This window comes from Eleginops maclovinus, chromosome 16, assembly GCF_036324505.1.
Source record: "Eleginops maclovinus isolate JMC-PN-2008 ecotype Puerto Natales chromosome 16, JC_Emac_rtc_rv5, whole genome shotgun sequence".
In the NCBI taxonomy this organism is placed as follows: Eukaryota; Metazoa; Chordata; class Actinopteri; order Perciformes; family Eleginopidae; genus Eleginops; species Eleginops maclovinus.
Genome location: NC_086364.1, coordinates 4295600 through 4311819, shown reverse-complemented (window position 1 = coordinate 4311819; position 16220 = coordinate 4295600). Strand labels below are relative to the sequence as shown.

Here is a 16220-nt window from a genome sequence, read left to right as displayed (position 1 = left end):
AGAAATTATTAAAATATATCATTTTTTATGACAAAGTTTAGATCTTTAAGGACATTTTTAACTTTTCAACTATTTTTAATTTAAAGCAATTAGCTGCACTTTTTTAAAATGGGGTTTTCAACATTAATTTACATTTTTTGTTTTACTACATTTTTCATACTGGAAGTGAATATGAGAAACCTTCAATCCTTCAATTTTGTACATATTAAAGCTCTACTATTTTTTTTTCCTTTTCAGCTACAGAATGAATATAGTTTTTAAACATCACTAAGTATGAAGTTTTTTCAAAAATTACTCTATTTCTTACAAAATTATAAATCTTTCAGAAATTAATTTAAAAAATTGCTTAATTTCTTACAAAATTATAAGTTTGCAGAGAAAACAAAAGAATTTAACCTGGTTCCGTATTTTTGGTTGGGCTACCTGCTGGCAGAAACACAAATGTTCACTACCATAAGGGCACTACGCTTGCTTCAGCCTCTTATACTTTACTTTAAAGCTGTTTTAGACTTTTTCCATAAGGGAAGCAAATAAGACAAATCTTCCAATCCAAATTTTTCACAATAAAAGCATGAACTGAAATGTCCAGTGTGATTTCCCCGCAGCAATCGAGCAGAGCATCGAGCAGGAGGAGGGTCTCAACAGATCATCAGCAGACCTCAGGATCCGCAAGACACAGGTCAGACTTTTAATTACACATTTACAAAAAACTCTTTGTTGTGAACACAACTGAAATGAATTTACTTTGATGTATGTGTTCTCTGTTCATGTCCAAACCCAAGGGAGTGAGTTTTTCTTCTCACACTGTAGTAAAGGTTTTTTCCTATAATTTATTTATATTAAGTATGTATGAACACATACACATGTAGATTTAGATTGTTTTGCCCACTTGAATTGTTTGTCCAGTTAAACGAAGATCTTAATCCTGCAACAAATTAACTTTTATTTTATTATAGTTATAAAAGAAAATAGTAATGTGATTAAAACACATCCTGATGTAAGACCATGCAGTCTGTGACTCTAAAGTATCCTGCTCTGTCATTGGCTGCTCCGTCCACCCGGAGGCTCCCTGGTGGATAAGAGGAGAACTGCAGAATATTATACAACACACACACACACACGCACGCACACACACACACACACACACACACACACACACACACACACACACACACACACACACACACACACACACACACACACACACACACACACAAATACCCTTTCAGAAACCTTCTGCCAAATTTTTACCAATGAAAAAAATGATCTATATTGCTTCTCCATTTTGACCCCTAATATTTAGTTTCACTGATTTATTTCTTATTCAAAAATGGAAATGCTCAATATGGCTGCAACTATTTTCCTTTTGGTTTGATATAATTGGTCTGCTAAATATCAGAAATGATTTAAATAGCCTGTTTTGACTGAACAACGTTCCAAGGCCAGAAGAAGAAAACAGTAAGTAATCACCTCTTAGAAGATAAACAATTAATTGTTTAAACAAAAATAGTGTCTTGTTCTCTTTTATGTGATATAACATGAAGAAAAGCAGCAGTGTTTTAGAGGCTGAAATAGCTTTTTAAGACAATTGTATTCTAAAATATTCCAGGATGTTGGAGCTGTTAATGCCTAACTACATAGTACTCATTTTGTGTGTGTGTTTAAAATCTAAGCTAAGATAAAGATGAACGGGTTATTAGTTCAATCCTCAGGAATCTGGTTAGTGGCTGCCGCTCAGAAATGTTTCACATGGTTTCTGTTTCTTCAGGGCTGAAACTGAAGCTTGCTTTCATTATATATTGAAGGTTTGGTGTATTAAATGCCTGAAAATTGGCGCCCCAAGCCTGATTTGATGTTTTTAAATGTTTTGTGTGTTTTTTCTTCTTGATAACCTGCAGCACTCGACGCTGTCTCGTAAGTTCGTGGAGGTGATGACTGAGTACAACACCACGCAGTCCAAGTACCGGGACCGCTGCAAGGATCGCATCCAGAGACAGCTGGAGATCAGTGAGTACACGCAGTACACAACTCACATACATAGTACACACAATATACCATGTACTGTTACTACAGAGAGCATTTATTTGAATCTAGCTTTATCAGGGTTAGCAAAGGTTAAAATGTCCACATTAACAGACAAAAGCAGCTTTAATTCTAGCTACAAAATTAGATACAGATATTATATTTCATGAAATAATACGATTCAATTAATCTCAGACGATGTGTTTATAAAAGCCATTAATATCAAATTACTTGAACAGGCTCGTAAGATCAAAAACCTGTAGAGAAAATTTAAATATTATAAGAAAGAGACATACAGATGTCTTTGTGAACTAATCACGAAAAATCCATTTTTATAAAGTTTTAAATATGTCGTGTTATGTAACGGAAACGTCATTTTCTTTATTACCATTTGGGGTTTTACATTCAGGGAACTTGTATTTATCCATACATGCAAACACAGTAAGAGAAATAATTCAAGTTAAAAAAGTGTGAAAAAATAACATCAATAAAACATGTGATGAAATACAGTGTATATAAGAAGAAACAAATATACCAAAATAAAATCAAAAATATGAGAATACAAAATATATTTTTTGATAAATAATAAAAACAAATATAAATGAATGCACACAAAGTGCTGTTTCTTCATGGTTTGACAAGAAACCACAGTTGGACTAAAGTACTGATATTATACCTTTCTCCCAAGCTTTGCAAATAAAATCTGGTCATCAAGTCAAAAGAAATGAGCATAAATGGCAGTTCCCTCTCTGTTTTCTCTCTGCAGCTGGGAGGACCACCACCAACGAAGAACTAGAGGACATGTTGGAGAGTGGCAAGCTGGCCATCTTCACGGATGATGTAAGCATCGCACCTGAGCCTCGTTTTTACCTGTGCCATTCTGCATCCCCTCACCAGTTTTTATTGGGATGCAGAATCGCCACGAGGTGCGCTGAAACATCAAGTGAACACGGCCGTTGCCACATGGCATGTAACAATAGGATGATGCACTGGGAAGCTTTTATTTTGACGAGTCACCAAAACATGAATTATTGGCTCACTCAAAATAAAAGCTAAAAACATGCATGCACCTCTACCTCTGGCCCGAGCAGATTGATCTGATTGTTGTGATCAGGTCCGTAACTTAACACTGCGCTGAAATCTCAACATTTCACGCTGAGCCCCTCAGTCAATAACAGGTTTTCAGCCGGTGTTAAGTTACTCTACAGGAAGGTAAGTTAGTCGGACATTTTGGCAGAAAACAGAAGCAATTGGAGGCCAAAGGTCATCAATACGAGAAAATGGTTAAAACCTCATAAACTGCCTATATCAACCCCAAATATTTTATTTTGAAAATTGTATTGACTATATTTGCTTGCTCATAGCGTCGCATTATCAGATTCTTATGTTAAGAATACAAACATTATTATAGAATATTTGAAGCAGAGAAATTAAATAATGATAATGTAAGCAATCAAATTAATATTTTACTTGGTTTATTGTGCATTTTGTGTCTTTTTAGGCAAATGAACGCACGCAAATGTGTAAAACATGAGTTAATAGTTAATCATTTTAGTTGTACAAAGGCGTGCACAAAGAAAGCCAAGTTAATGATCTAAGAGGCACTGGATGTATATTATTGAAATTATATTAAAATCTATTTTTGGTACCACTTTACTTGAATGGGTGTTCATAAGACTGACATAACATTGTCATAACCATGACAAGAGACCTGTGTTAAACATTAATGAATACTTATGACAGTTGTCGTTAAGTGTCATTCGGTAAGTTATGTCACTTTTGATGCAAAGGTGACATTGTTTGAGATGTCCTTGTTATGACAACTTGACATAAAGCAAGACAACAAAACCTGTGATAAACATGTCATAGCAGACATCCATATATGACGGTTTAATGTCGCACTAAGATATCAAGCTAAACGCTTTTTCTTAAGTTTGACAGTTTGGTCTCAAACAATGTCACCTTTGCATCAAAAGTGACATAACTTACCGAATGACACTTAACGACAACTGTCATAAGTATTCATTAATGTTTGAGACAGGTGTCATGTCATGGTTATGACAATGTTATGTCAGTCTTATGAACACCCATTCAAGTAAAGTGTTACCCTATTTTTTTATGTCAAAGTTATATACTGGGGTTTGGTCCCCATGTGGTGGATCCAGGTTCGAATCCAGCCTGAGACCCTTTGCCACATGTCATCCCCTCTGTCTCCCCATTTCTCATCTGTCTCTATAATAAAGACACTGGTTGCCCCAAAAAAAAAAAAAAGAATGAACACTACAGGTATATCTCAATGCATTAGCATTATGAATATATTCTAAATATGACAGTATTTTGAATTTGATACATTATCAAACATTGGATATCAAAAGAGGTTTACTTTTAAACATTATTACAGACTTGGATATCAACAGTTTCTTTTTAATTTTATTCAATATAAAATGCTTGGATATGAGCAAGTTTTTGTTTTTGAACCTTATTAAAGACCTCTATATTAACACGTTTTTACTGTTATAAACAATCCAAGATTTGGATTCATCAGGTTTTTGCTTTTAAACAATCTCAAAGACTAGAATATCAACAAGTTTTAACTTTAAACACTTTTAAAAACTTGAATATCAACAAGCTTTACATTTTGAACATTATCACAGACTTGGATATCAATATCAATAACATCAAAGGTCTGGTTTTAAAAAGGCTTTGCTGATATGTTGCAAAATGTATAGCTTTTTTATTATCTATAAAAAGTATATATATATATTTTTTTCCCCTTTCACTTTAAAGATGTCAGTGTAAATGAACATTGTGTTAAAACCTGTAGATCAAAATGGACTCTCAGATGACCAAGCAGGCTCTGAACGAGATCGAGACCAGACACACCGAGATCATCAAGCTGGAAAACAGCATCCGCGAGCTGCACGACATGTTCGTGGACATGGCCATGCTGGTCGAGAGCCAGGTTTGTGACGGGACATTGTGAAGTATGTGCGGCATTGTTTGGACGTCTTCTTTACAACTGTATACGTATGTTTTCAGGGAGAGATGATTGACAGAATTGAGTACAACGTTGAACACTCCGTTGACTACGTGGAGCGAGCCGTATCTGACACTAAGAAGGCCGTCAAATACCAGAGCCAGGCCCGCAAGGTAACATTTTCATCAGAAAAACATAAAAACTGTGTCTATAGAGTGCTGTAGGAATGAGCCCTAAACCCAAGAACGGGTTAGTATCTTAGCCCTTCCTGTTCCATTGTCTCTGTTTCTGTTAGATGCCTGAAAAGAGATCTGGTCAAATAACATTTGCTCTACAACATGTTATATATCAGTAAATAGACCAATCAACTGCTGCCGAATAGCTCAAAGAGAATACTAAAGGTCGTCACGCCGAATATTAACCGCCTTTAGCTTAGAGTTGGTGACAAGAAATCCTGTGACATTACATAGTCCCTTTTTTAGCCTAACGTTATCATTTAACCTTTGATAATTCAATTTACATACAAAAAAAATCATAAAAGGGTGGTTAATATGTGGAGATTAACCAGATTATCCTTAATAATATAAACATGTGTATACCATACCAATTTCAATATTCCAAAACATAATGGGTAAAATCACATCGTCTCTATGTGGAGCGAACCAATGAGTCGGCCTTGCATCGCTTTTTTCATACGGAAAGATCTGAAAATTCCAGCAAACCTTCCATAAGAAAAATAATTCACCAATTTGCGTCTCACTTTTTGCCCTGCAGAAGAAGATCATGATCATCATCTGCTGTGTCATCCTGGGTGTGGTCCTGGCGTCAACCATCGGCGGCACGCTTGGCTTCTAAGATGCTCCGCGTCTTGCCGCTGTGACGACCGACTCGACCGACCGTCTGACCGTCAGCAGAGAAGAGAAACACCGACGATAACAACACAAAAACTTGAAACACAAATGCAAGACAGATAACCAATCAGCTAGGGAGAGATAACAATCCAATCACTGATAAGAGGAAACACCACGGGGTTGGGTGGGGTTCAAAAAACAAAGACAAAAAAAACACAATAAAAATGCCATCACATTATAGCTGACCTAAATACATAACGCATACAAAAGAGGGTGCAAATAAACCTACTATTTATTACAGTTGTACATGTAAATGTATTGAACATATGAAGCAACACATGGGTTAGCTACCTGTAAAAAATGATGACATTTACTGGTTTGTTTTGCCTTTTTTTGTTCTTATTTTTTTAAACTTTCTTTCGTTTTTCGGGAGTCTCCAAGGACAGTAATGGTGACTTGCTGCTGGGTGGGAGTTCTCCGGGACGCGCATTCAAGACCATTTATTTGTTTGCTTGTTTTTTGCCTGTATTTCCAGCAGAGGTTTTGGAATAGAGTACGTTCTGGAAACGTCACCAAGCACATTCTTAATAAATGTGTTTGTGTTGTCCCACTAGAGGGTGTTCAACTCTGAAAGAGATAAATCTTATCGGCTCCGTCTGAACTTTGTGGAGCTCTAGAACTCTGCGCTACATTCTAGAACCAAAGGTTCTGGAAAAGAGTCAATTCCGAATGCTGTCAGTAATGCTGGAGCGTTCCAGAATGCTTGAGTGTCCGAGAATGCCGTCCCGGAAGACATGCACCCACTGGCTTTGGTAGAACCAACTATGTCCCCTTGTTTCTGAGAGGGAGGGACCAACCTCGCTCTTTAGACCACCTCTCATTGGTTGCTCATTCCTGTCATTCACCCTAGTCAGCCTATTATTACATTAGCTTAGACTGGCAAAGCCCGGCCTGCCACACCCAATTTATAACACATGAAATAAACAGCGTGACACACAATGTGCGCCAGTGAGGGGTGTCATTGCAATGTGGCAGGTTTCCACTACAACAACCTCCCCTTCCTGTCACATCTATCCAACCAAAGAGCAGGGGGAGGGCGGGCCTCTGGTTTTATGCTGAATTTGATTCGAAAATGTGTTGTTTGACTGACAGGTGAACGGTGGGAACACCGGGGGTGTGATAGTAAGAAGGTTGGAAGGAGGGTGGGAGGAGACGGACGGTCAATCTATGCAGTTTAGATAAGAGGAAGACGACATGTCCCGCCTCCCCCACCCAAGTTAGCAAATAAGGATCGAGGTTCACGTTACTGCACCAAAAGGCTCCTCGCACTGATCACTGTAGAAATATCGCAGTCAAAGCCGGGTATCATCTCCAAGCTGTCACAACTGTTCTTCCGGATGATTCTAAAAAATGAAGAGAACACATTAAAAAGTAAAGAAGAAAAACTAATTAAAACATAACATTATGAAACAAACGAGATGGAAATTTCGAAAAACTCTCAAAATGCTGGCGTGCCCTGGTAACCTGAGTCTTGTGGTAATATTGTTGCGTTTTTGTTTTATTAATGGGGAACGTTTGTTGCTTCGTTGTACCGTGGTGCTGCTGTTTTAGTGCGTGCGTGACGTGTCCCGTGACGTATCGGCCTGACATCATTTAGGGGTTACTGTTTAGTCTGTATGGTTTGATGCATTCGCCTGTTTCCTCCCTGCATCCCTACACCTCCTGCCTGAGTGTGTGTTTGAGGTTTGTGAAATGTGATTCACAACATTTTTATGCCTGAGTTGCACCGGTGCTTCTGAACAGGAGAGGCTTTTCCTACTTGGGAATTTCCTATATGGAAGGTGGAACATGTGACACACACACAAACACACACACACACACCTGCATGAACACCTCCGATGAATACATTTTACACACGGGACACACTGGATATGCCCCTAACATTTCACATTTTCCGTGTTGCATATCATGCCAGTGCTAGTGTTAGACTTTGTCGCTTAGCATGCAATAGCTTTAGCTCGTGTAAACTATAGATCATGTAGAGCTGCTTGTTGGAGGTTTTTTTTAAGACCCTTTTCGTGTGTTAGGTCAGTGTTGGGGAAAGAATGAGACCTAAGAAATAATATGGGAGGTTGATTCTTGACCTTGGAAATAGTAGTTTGACAAAATAATCTCAACACACTTACGAACTTTTTAACTAGCTAACTATTTTTGCAAGGATAATCAATCTGCCAATGATTGTAGAATGCTAGTAAGATTATTTGGTCAAACTAGTTTAATTTGAACAAGTACAGCATTTTGCTTTCCATTGGCTCCTTCACTAACGTGTAGCAATATACAGAAATTAAATTATCTAAATTGTTGTGTTGTACAGTAGCGTTAGCAATAGCTGTGAGCGGCATGTCTGCAGGAGAAGACGTCCTCGACACTGCTCCAGATTGGGACAACATGCATTTGTATTTTTGTACAAGCATGTTTGTGTTTCTTAATTGTGGTCTGTGTTGAGAAGTAAATGTGTGTGTTGCCCTAACCTGGTCACACGGTTGTGTTGAAAAGTACTGGAGGAGGGGGTTCAAAGGACGAAGGTTTGTCCAAGTTAAGGCTCTGTGATACAGAACTACCTTCGTCTCTGTTGAGGCCTACCCTGGATGTTCCAAGGAAGAATATACATTCCAAAGGTTCTATGGCCCCCAGCTTAATCTAATATATTGTAACCTCCACAGTGGCAGAATTAAATGTTATCTATCTATCCATCTCTTCAATCTTTTGAATGTTGAACTGCGACGATAGCTCTTACCGATCCCTTACAATGTTAGTTACATCAAGAACACAGGGCCATGGGAAAGTAGGTGTGACCCAAACATGGAAGCAAATACCACCTTACATTCCACAAAATAAGTCTACACTCAATGTCAAAGCAATAAAGTCAGTACGATGAAATGAACATTTATATGACAGAAAAAGTGGTAACTAGCTAGCTAGCTTTGTGTGTCTTTATTGTCACCCCGATGTTGACGTTTACAGTTGCAAAGTGTTTTCACGTTTGGTAAAAGTCCTTTCAAGGTATCGAAGGAGAACATCTGGTTTTATTGATTTAAAAAACAACAACATTGCAAATCTCTTGCTCTGGAAGGCTTCGCTATGACAGGAAGCTTGCGTTGTTTATCAAGTTAGCCTCTTTGTCCCAGCTAATAGTACTTCTTGCTGCAAAAGGCAAAGTGTAGGCACTATGGAAGTTGTCACTGCTTTGTTGAATATATTGTGTGTTTTCTTGGAAGTCATAAGATTAAATATCGCTGTTAGTTCTAGATGTCTGAGATGCTGTATTATTAGTCGCTAGTTTTAAATGAAGAACGAGGTTTGGAGAAGAGTGGAAGTGGGAGTTTTCATTTTACTCTTCCCAAAACCCAAACTTCTTTGTGCACCAAAGCTTAGCAATCACCCCTCCAAGCAGCAAAATCCAATAGATTTTTGAGTAATTTAGCACTTTTCTCTGCTGTTTTGTTGTTGAAACATTCATGGCGTTGTCTTTTAAGTGTTTTTTTAGACTTTAGAGAGACACTGTCCATATATGGATATCAAATAATGTGTGTAAATCAAACACAAGTATGATTTGTGTCTTTGGACTCTTTTAGAGGTTTATCTTGGAAACGTCAGGCATGTAGTGAGGGATTTGATTGACATTTTACCTCCACAAATCGAATTGCTTCATTCTTCGTTACATTGTCATGTCAGCCGCACAATATTAGATTCATTCACGTGTTCTCAATGGTCGACGTCGCGGTCGTCATGTTAGTCTTGCAATGGTTTGGCGGTGGATATAAAATCAGCAAAGAAAGGATGCCGTCGTAGCACCAGCCAGCTTGATGACACTAAAGTTTATTTGACGTGTGTGTGTGTATGTGTGTGTGTGTGTGTGTGTGTGTGCGTGTCTTTTGGTTGTGCGTGTGTTTTCTGTAAAGTCAGCCGCCATTCCTCTGGGGAAAGAAAAAAACGGACAAATATAGGGAAACCATAATTAAACAACTAAAGGTTGGGTAGTTTGTCCGAGTTTTCATCCCCCAACCCTGTCCTTTTGTCTTCCCTCTTCCCGTTTGTGTTGTAGCTGTTTGGTTGTAAGACAATGTTGAGGATTGGGATCTGCGCCTTCCCCGCCCCAGCAGACCCTGCCGAATCCGTTGTGTGTAATAATGATGATAATAATAATAATAGTAATAATAATAATAAAAAAGGCATGCAAAAGCGTTGTGGAATTTGCATGATGGTGTTTTTTGTACCCCACCCCCAACCTGCCCTCCATGTCGTGCACTTTACCGCTCATGGACCTGTCTTTGGTTAGCTTGTTAGCTAACTATTTTACTTGTTCCTACTTAATCTGAATTCTCAATTTTCTTTTCAATCCAAACACATGTTGGCTCATGTTACTTGTCCACGTGTGCTCTGTTTGTAACATTGTTGGAACAGTAACTGTATTTTTAGGGTGTTTAAGGAGCAGTTGATATTTAAATGTGAAAGGCTACATTTTCTAACACCTTCGACTTCACCCATCCTGCCCCACACATCCCCCCCACATCAACCGCCAACCCACCTTACACACCTCAACTGATCTCTGTTTGCATTTGTGTTGTTTTTTTGTGGAGGAATCGTCCCTCAACTATTTATTATTGTAAAAAACCTTTGCCTATGGGCTGACCTCCTGCTGCCCCTCCACTTGGCCTCTTGTGTGTGCAGCATGCCTCCCTTCCTTTTCAGTAAAACAAGTTTGGTGCTTAAATGCACAAATGTGTGTGTGTGTGTGTGTGTGTGTGAGTGTGTTTGTGTTTGTTCGGAGCAGCACGAGTTTGTTTTGTTGTGCGAAGCATCCGATCGCAGGTCCACGGGTTGCAGCCGTTTGATGAAATCCACATTGCTCGATTTTTTTTATTGTGACAGATGGGAAGAGGTCAGACATATTTATGGACGCCATGATCACTGTTATTATTATGTATTTGTTAAAATTCAAACCAAAGCGTTTTTGCCCTCCCCTCATGTGTTCTCAAACGGTTCGCCGCTAATAAAGAGCACAACACGAGTCAAGTTTACACAGAGATGTTTGTCACAAATGGTGATACAAATCATTTAAATGGAAACTATAGAAATAAAAAAGCCCAGCCCCCCAGCCCGCCACCAGCCGTCACTGCATGTTGGTCTGTCCGCCAATAAATGACAAAAAAGTCATTTCATGCCACAACAATGATGTCTGCCTCCACACCCTTTTCCCTTTCCTCTTCACCTGTAGACGTTAGTTTGTGTAAAAAAAAGAATTACGCATACTCATCTGTTAAACGTTCTCCTCCACTTTGAGGCATTTACGGAGACTATGGTGGTGCTTACTTATTCTACTTATTAATTGCTGTAGTTCTTGTTATTTTGGTGTTATTTTCTGTACAGCTTGTTTATCAGTCTCTGTGTGCACACTGCAGGATCAATGCTTCCCTGCAAGGTTTTGCTGGCTAGTTAAACGGCCAAACCAGTCAATAATTTCCACAAAAATATCAAAGAAGCAGTGCTAGCTAACAATGCTAGTCGATTCCTTTCCGCTGCAGGACTCATTACCTCTACTGCACTTAGATGTAAAAGTGGATATAGTTGGCTTCAGAGTTGTTTTTGTCTTACAACAACCTGGACAGCATTCTTAATCTTACTGACAAAATACACATCATTTCCCCAACGTGGGGTCAATGAGCACAACACTGGTCCTATTTCTTTGAGGGGATTTAATGAATAGGCTAGCAGATTTCCACCAGCTAAAGTTGGCAAATAATGTTGCATAAATTAAATAGTTTCTCTTATACTTATGTGCATTTCCACTTCCAAATGATTGTGCATGTGCAGTAGAGATAATGGATGGTTTACTGTGACTAGTAAACCCTTCAGTGAGCATTTTCCTGTGTGTGACAGAGGACTGCATCCTTGTCATCTGTAGTCACATGTAGACAAGAAAATATATATAAATCTTACATCAACATACTGCATTTCTATAACTGTGTGTATATGGCTCCGTAGCCATATCCGCTTCTCCTGGCTGTGTACAGTTTCTGTCAGGGTGGGGTGCAGAAAGCAGGAAAAAATCATCCAGAGAGAGTTTAGGTGCGACACAAGGACTCCAAAGATTGATTAGCCGTTAGCCACATTAGTTTGTGTGTGGAAGTAACTGGGCGTTTTGTCTCACACACATATTGAACAATGACTTCCTGTTGTTTGAGTCAAATGTGTGCGGGCTAAATGATGCTATTTCTGCAAAATAACTTTCTTCAGTTTGAATCAGCGTGTCTGTCTTCCAAGTTTGTTCTCAACAGACGCCGACGATTCAAGGTAGATTCAAGGTAGTGGTGCGTTTTCTTTTTGTTCCTCAATTGTCGGACGATTAAACTCTACTCTACGATGATTTTTGTCTTCCTGAAAACAATTTTCAAAAACCAAAACCTGTTCCTAGTGCCCTGCTCTGGAGGATAAAATGTTTATTTGTTGTCAGCTGCGATATTAATTGTTGTTTCTGATGATTTTTCTTTTGACGCTCCACCCATATGTCTTTCTGCTCTCCATCGTACGAGACAGTATTTCGTTTGGAATCAGTGTTTTTGGGGAGGGAGGAGTCAGGGGGGGGACAAGAAGATAGACCCACATGGTCTCTGCCATAGCAAGTAAGACAGACACTTATATAAACATTGTTATTATCATTATTATTCTTAATATTATTATTATGATTATTACCATAAATTACAAATTAAATGCAGTAAAACATTTGCAAAAACCCAGAGGGAGAATGAACGGCTTCAAACAAAGTGATCAAACATCTAAACTTTAAAAAAGGAGGTTATGACGATTCTATAATAGCAATGATTTAAAGAAGTACAAAAGGGGTTATGTTATCATAAATAATAAGTAGTAATATTGAATATTGAATGCTCGCAATTTTGTCAAACTGAAACTGGATTCTTTGTGTTATGTAATTATTGTAAATAACTTCAAAGAGAGAAAAAATGACTTGCATGTCTATGTATAAAATCTACTGAGATATCTATTCCCGTCAAAGTTGACACGCAGTTCGATCTCTGTCCTTTTAGCCATTTTTGCTTCTCCCCTGCCCTAAAAACATTGCCCGCCCTCACCTCTGTGTCCCCCACCTCCGCAGCCTTTTGATTCTTTCCATGTTTGAGAGACGCCAGCAGAGAGACCGAAAAACATATCTTCCAGCATGTTCGTCCGCCATGCTCAGCTCACATGCTGCGTTTAACGCCCGCCCGCGGAAATCACAAACAAAAAACGTACAATGGTGTTTTTCCACCGAGAGGCACTGTCACACGTTTTTTAACGTCCCTTCATTTCCATCTACAAAAAAAAGGGCAGAATATATTTGGACGGGAACGAAGAGAACTTGTTTATCCGCGGGAATATTGGGTGTGAAAACAGCCAACACCACACCACCGCTCATCACCACAGCTCCGGAGGATCCAACCACTGGCTCCTCTGATGAAAGTGCTTCCCTCCATTATAGGAAAAATCAACCCCGCGGCCCCTGATCACTTAGCGGGTTCTGATCTCTTTCTTTCTCTCGCTCTGCCTGACGGTAAAGTCTCTCAAACACAGCTAGCTAGCCCAGCGACAAATCTATGACTCGTTGTCTGCCGTGTTCCCCAGAGATTAGCCTGCACCCAGTCCTGAAAAAAAGGCACCAGACTCGCCCCTGCCAGTTAGTAGCCAAATCCGGAGTAATAGTTTGCACACACGTCAGACTATGATTGGTGTAAGCAGGTCCAAGGTAGCGGCTATTTTGTTTATCAGGATGCCATGTTGCTTATACCCAATGAATAAGCCCACTATTTCAAGTTCTGCAAGAAGTCGCTTTTAAAAGATCTTTGTTGTAACACATTGCTAACAGCCACAAGTACAACAACAATGGAAACACCTGAGTCGCAGTTTTCTGAAGCATTTTAATGCTAACATCGCAGTTTCATTGAAAGTCAATGGGCTGAGATCATTGGCCTTACAGTGCTTTTGGAAAAGGTTTTAAAACCACGTGTTTCTCTTCAAACCACCACAGTCTTCCGTCGTTGCTCCATAATTTATTTCTCACCCAGTTCCTGGAGGAGGTCTGAGCTTCTGTTTCTCAAAGGCGTCAAAAGTTCAAACAGGAAATTGGTGTAAGCCACATTTGCGTCCCTGAAAACAAAATGATCTTCTGGTTTTTTATCTTTCAGGCTCCAGAATGTTGTTCAGACCAGAGTCACTCCTTCGATGTGTTTGAGGAACACGGTGCTCGAGTCACCTCCTGACTTTCGGGCCCTGGTCTCTAGCCTCAAACAGGCCTACCGTAACAAAGCGTGCAATATTCAGAGAAACAAAAGGGCTTTCTTTATCATGCAGAGGCGTTCAAGGCCCTGGACCTCGTGCAGGAACTCCATTCAAAAAGCAAATCCTGTTTAAGACCTTCTGGAGCAACACAGAAGAAATGAAATGAAAAACCCTACAGATGCACGGATAATAAAGAAAGAGGGGGAACATGGCAGGCAAGAGTCGGCAAAAAACACTTCCAAAATAAAAAAAAAACTTAAAAAAAGAGGACAGGGCCATCGCTCTCCAGACGCAACTTTGACCGGAAATGCAACTTGTGTCCCGTTTTTTTTGTGTGTGTGTATGTGTGCGTAGCGTAATGTAAAAGCGATCTGTCCCCCCCTCCCTTCCCCCCCCTCTAAAAAATAACCCCCCCTTGCAGCCCTGTCTCCCCCTCCTCCTCCTCTCTCGTACTGCTGTTGGCTGTTCTGTTTAGTTCATGTGACGTGCCAGTATTCCCCCCCAACTTTAACCCTTTGCCTCCCCGTTCTCCCCATCTCTCTCCCCCTTCTCTCTCTCTCTCGCTCTCTCTTAACCCCCCCCCCTCTCTCTCTTCATGGATCTTTAAGATGACAACTCTATGCAGATGCTGTCTTTTATAAGTGTGTCAAAATTTTAATTTAAAATAAAAACTTTAAAAAAAAACCCTGACAGACATATTGAAATGATAACAAAAAATGAATAAAGAAAAGGATTGTTCAGTGTACTCCTGTTTCCCGTCTCGTGTCTTTTTAATCAATTTAACTTTAAAAAAAATTGTTTATCATTTCATTGTTTTTGGGCAACCAGTGCCTGGCGACAGAACTCAAACGGAAAGACAGGTAAATGGCCTAATGCCGGATTAATGCCGGAGTCACCCATTTAACTTACATAAGGCAGTGGCGCCACTTCCAAAGTTATTTCAACGCAATACACAAAGTCAGTGGCGGTGCGTCAATAGTGGGCGCTTGGGCGCCGCCCACCCTGACTTTTTGAGTTAAAAAACGTTATATATACAACATAATTGAAATAAGAAATGTACCGTGTTTATGGGTTAAATGTGTATGGGAGACCACTGTCAAGAACCGCTAAAATGTGTCCGGACATAATATATTGCCATTCGCCTTTTCTGAGAATAGGCAGGTCGGCTACCGTCCGTGGGCGCCGATAACATGGGAGTCTATAGAAGAGCTTATACTTTTCTCAGTCATTTTAGCAAGGATAGCTTTTCATTGGGGGATGAAACTTAGATGTGTGGGCGCAAATCTTTGCGCCCACAGCCAATGGCATTGTTTCTTAGTTCAATGTGACATTCTTAGATACGCGATTGGACTATTTCGGCGAATCAGCATCGTTATCATTCCCTAACCACAAGCGTAAAGAGCAGCACCGTAGCTAGCTGAAACTTAGATTGAGTGAATATGGCGACATCGATGGCTGAGAACTCCGTGCAAGCTCTACTTAAAACACCGTTTCATCGACTATCAGATGTCGAAAAGAAGAAATTGAAAGACTTGGGACCCGAGCGTCCGGATTTAAACATTCAACAGACGACCACTGATCGCGGGAGAACCTACACTCGACTTTCTCCTCAAACTTGTATGCTAAGCGGAATTGGTTAGCTGGTTGTACAGTGAGCAATGCCTTTTTTTGTTTCCCTTGTCTGTTATTTCAAAGTCCTGGGACTGAAACACTTTGGACTACAACCGGGATGAAGGATCTAAAGCACTTCACACAAAAATGTAAGAAGCACGAATGTGGCCGCAGCCACCTAACCAACTGTCTTAAGCTAAACCTCTAAAAAAGTGCTATTTAAACCGTGCTGCCCAACTGCGCCCCCCCAAAAAAAATGTTCACCAGCCGCCACTGCACAAAGTTCTTACCCTAACCGAGGTGTTTAAAAGGAAGTTTATTTTGAAAGGACAGTGTTTATATAACGAACAGATACCAAGATGTGTTGCTTTGTATTTGTAGAAAATGCTTGAAAAACAAGCATTTTTTTGAAAGAAAGTATTCTA

The 16220-nt window shown here is 39.6% G+C and overlaps 1 protein-coding gene across 1 annotated transcript in view; it reads left to right on the top strand.

Annotated features, from left to right (window-relative positions):
• LOC134877870 (syntaxin-1B) overlaps nt 1-14929 on the top strand; it is a 53426-nt gene extending 38497 nt beyond the window's left edge. Inside the window, exons 5-10 of the mRNA XM_063903542.1 lie at nt 606-679; nt 1899-2007; nt 2789-2862; nt 4847-4984; nt 5062-5172; nt 5774-14929. Of these exons, the coding sequence (XP_063759612.1) occupies nt 606-679; nt 1899-2007; nt 2789-2862; nt 4847-4984; nt 5062-5172; nt 5774-5854 (587 nt within the window). The 3' untranslated portion in view covers nt 5855-14929. The remainder of the gene's footprint in view (nt 1-605; nt 680-1898; nt 2008-2788; nt 2863-4846; nt 4985-5061; nt 5173-5773) is intronic.
• The last annotated feature ends 1291 nt before the right edge of the window (nt 14930-16220 follow it).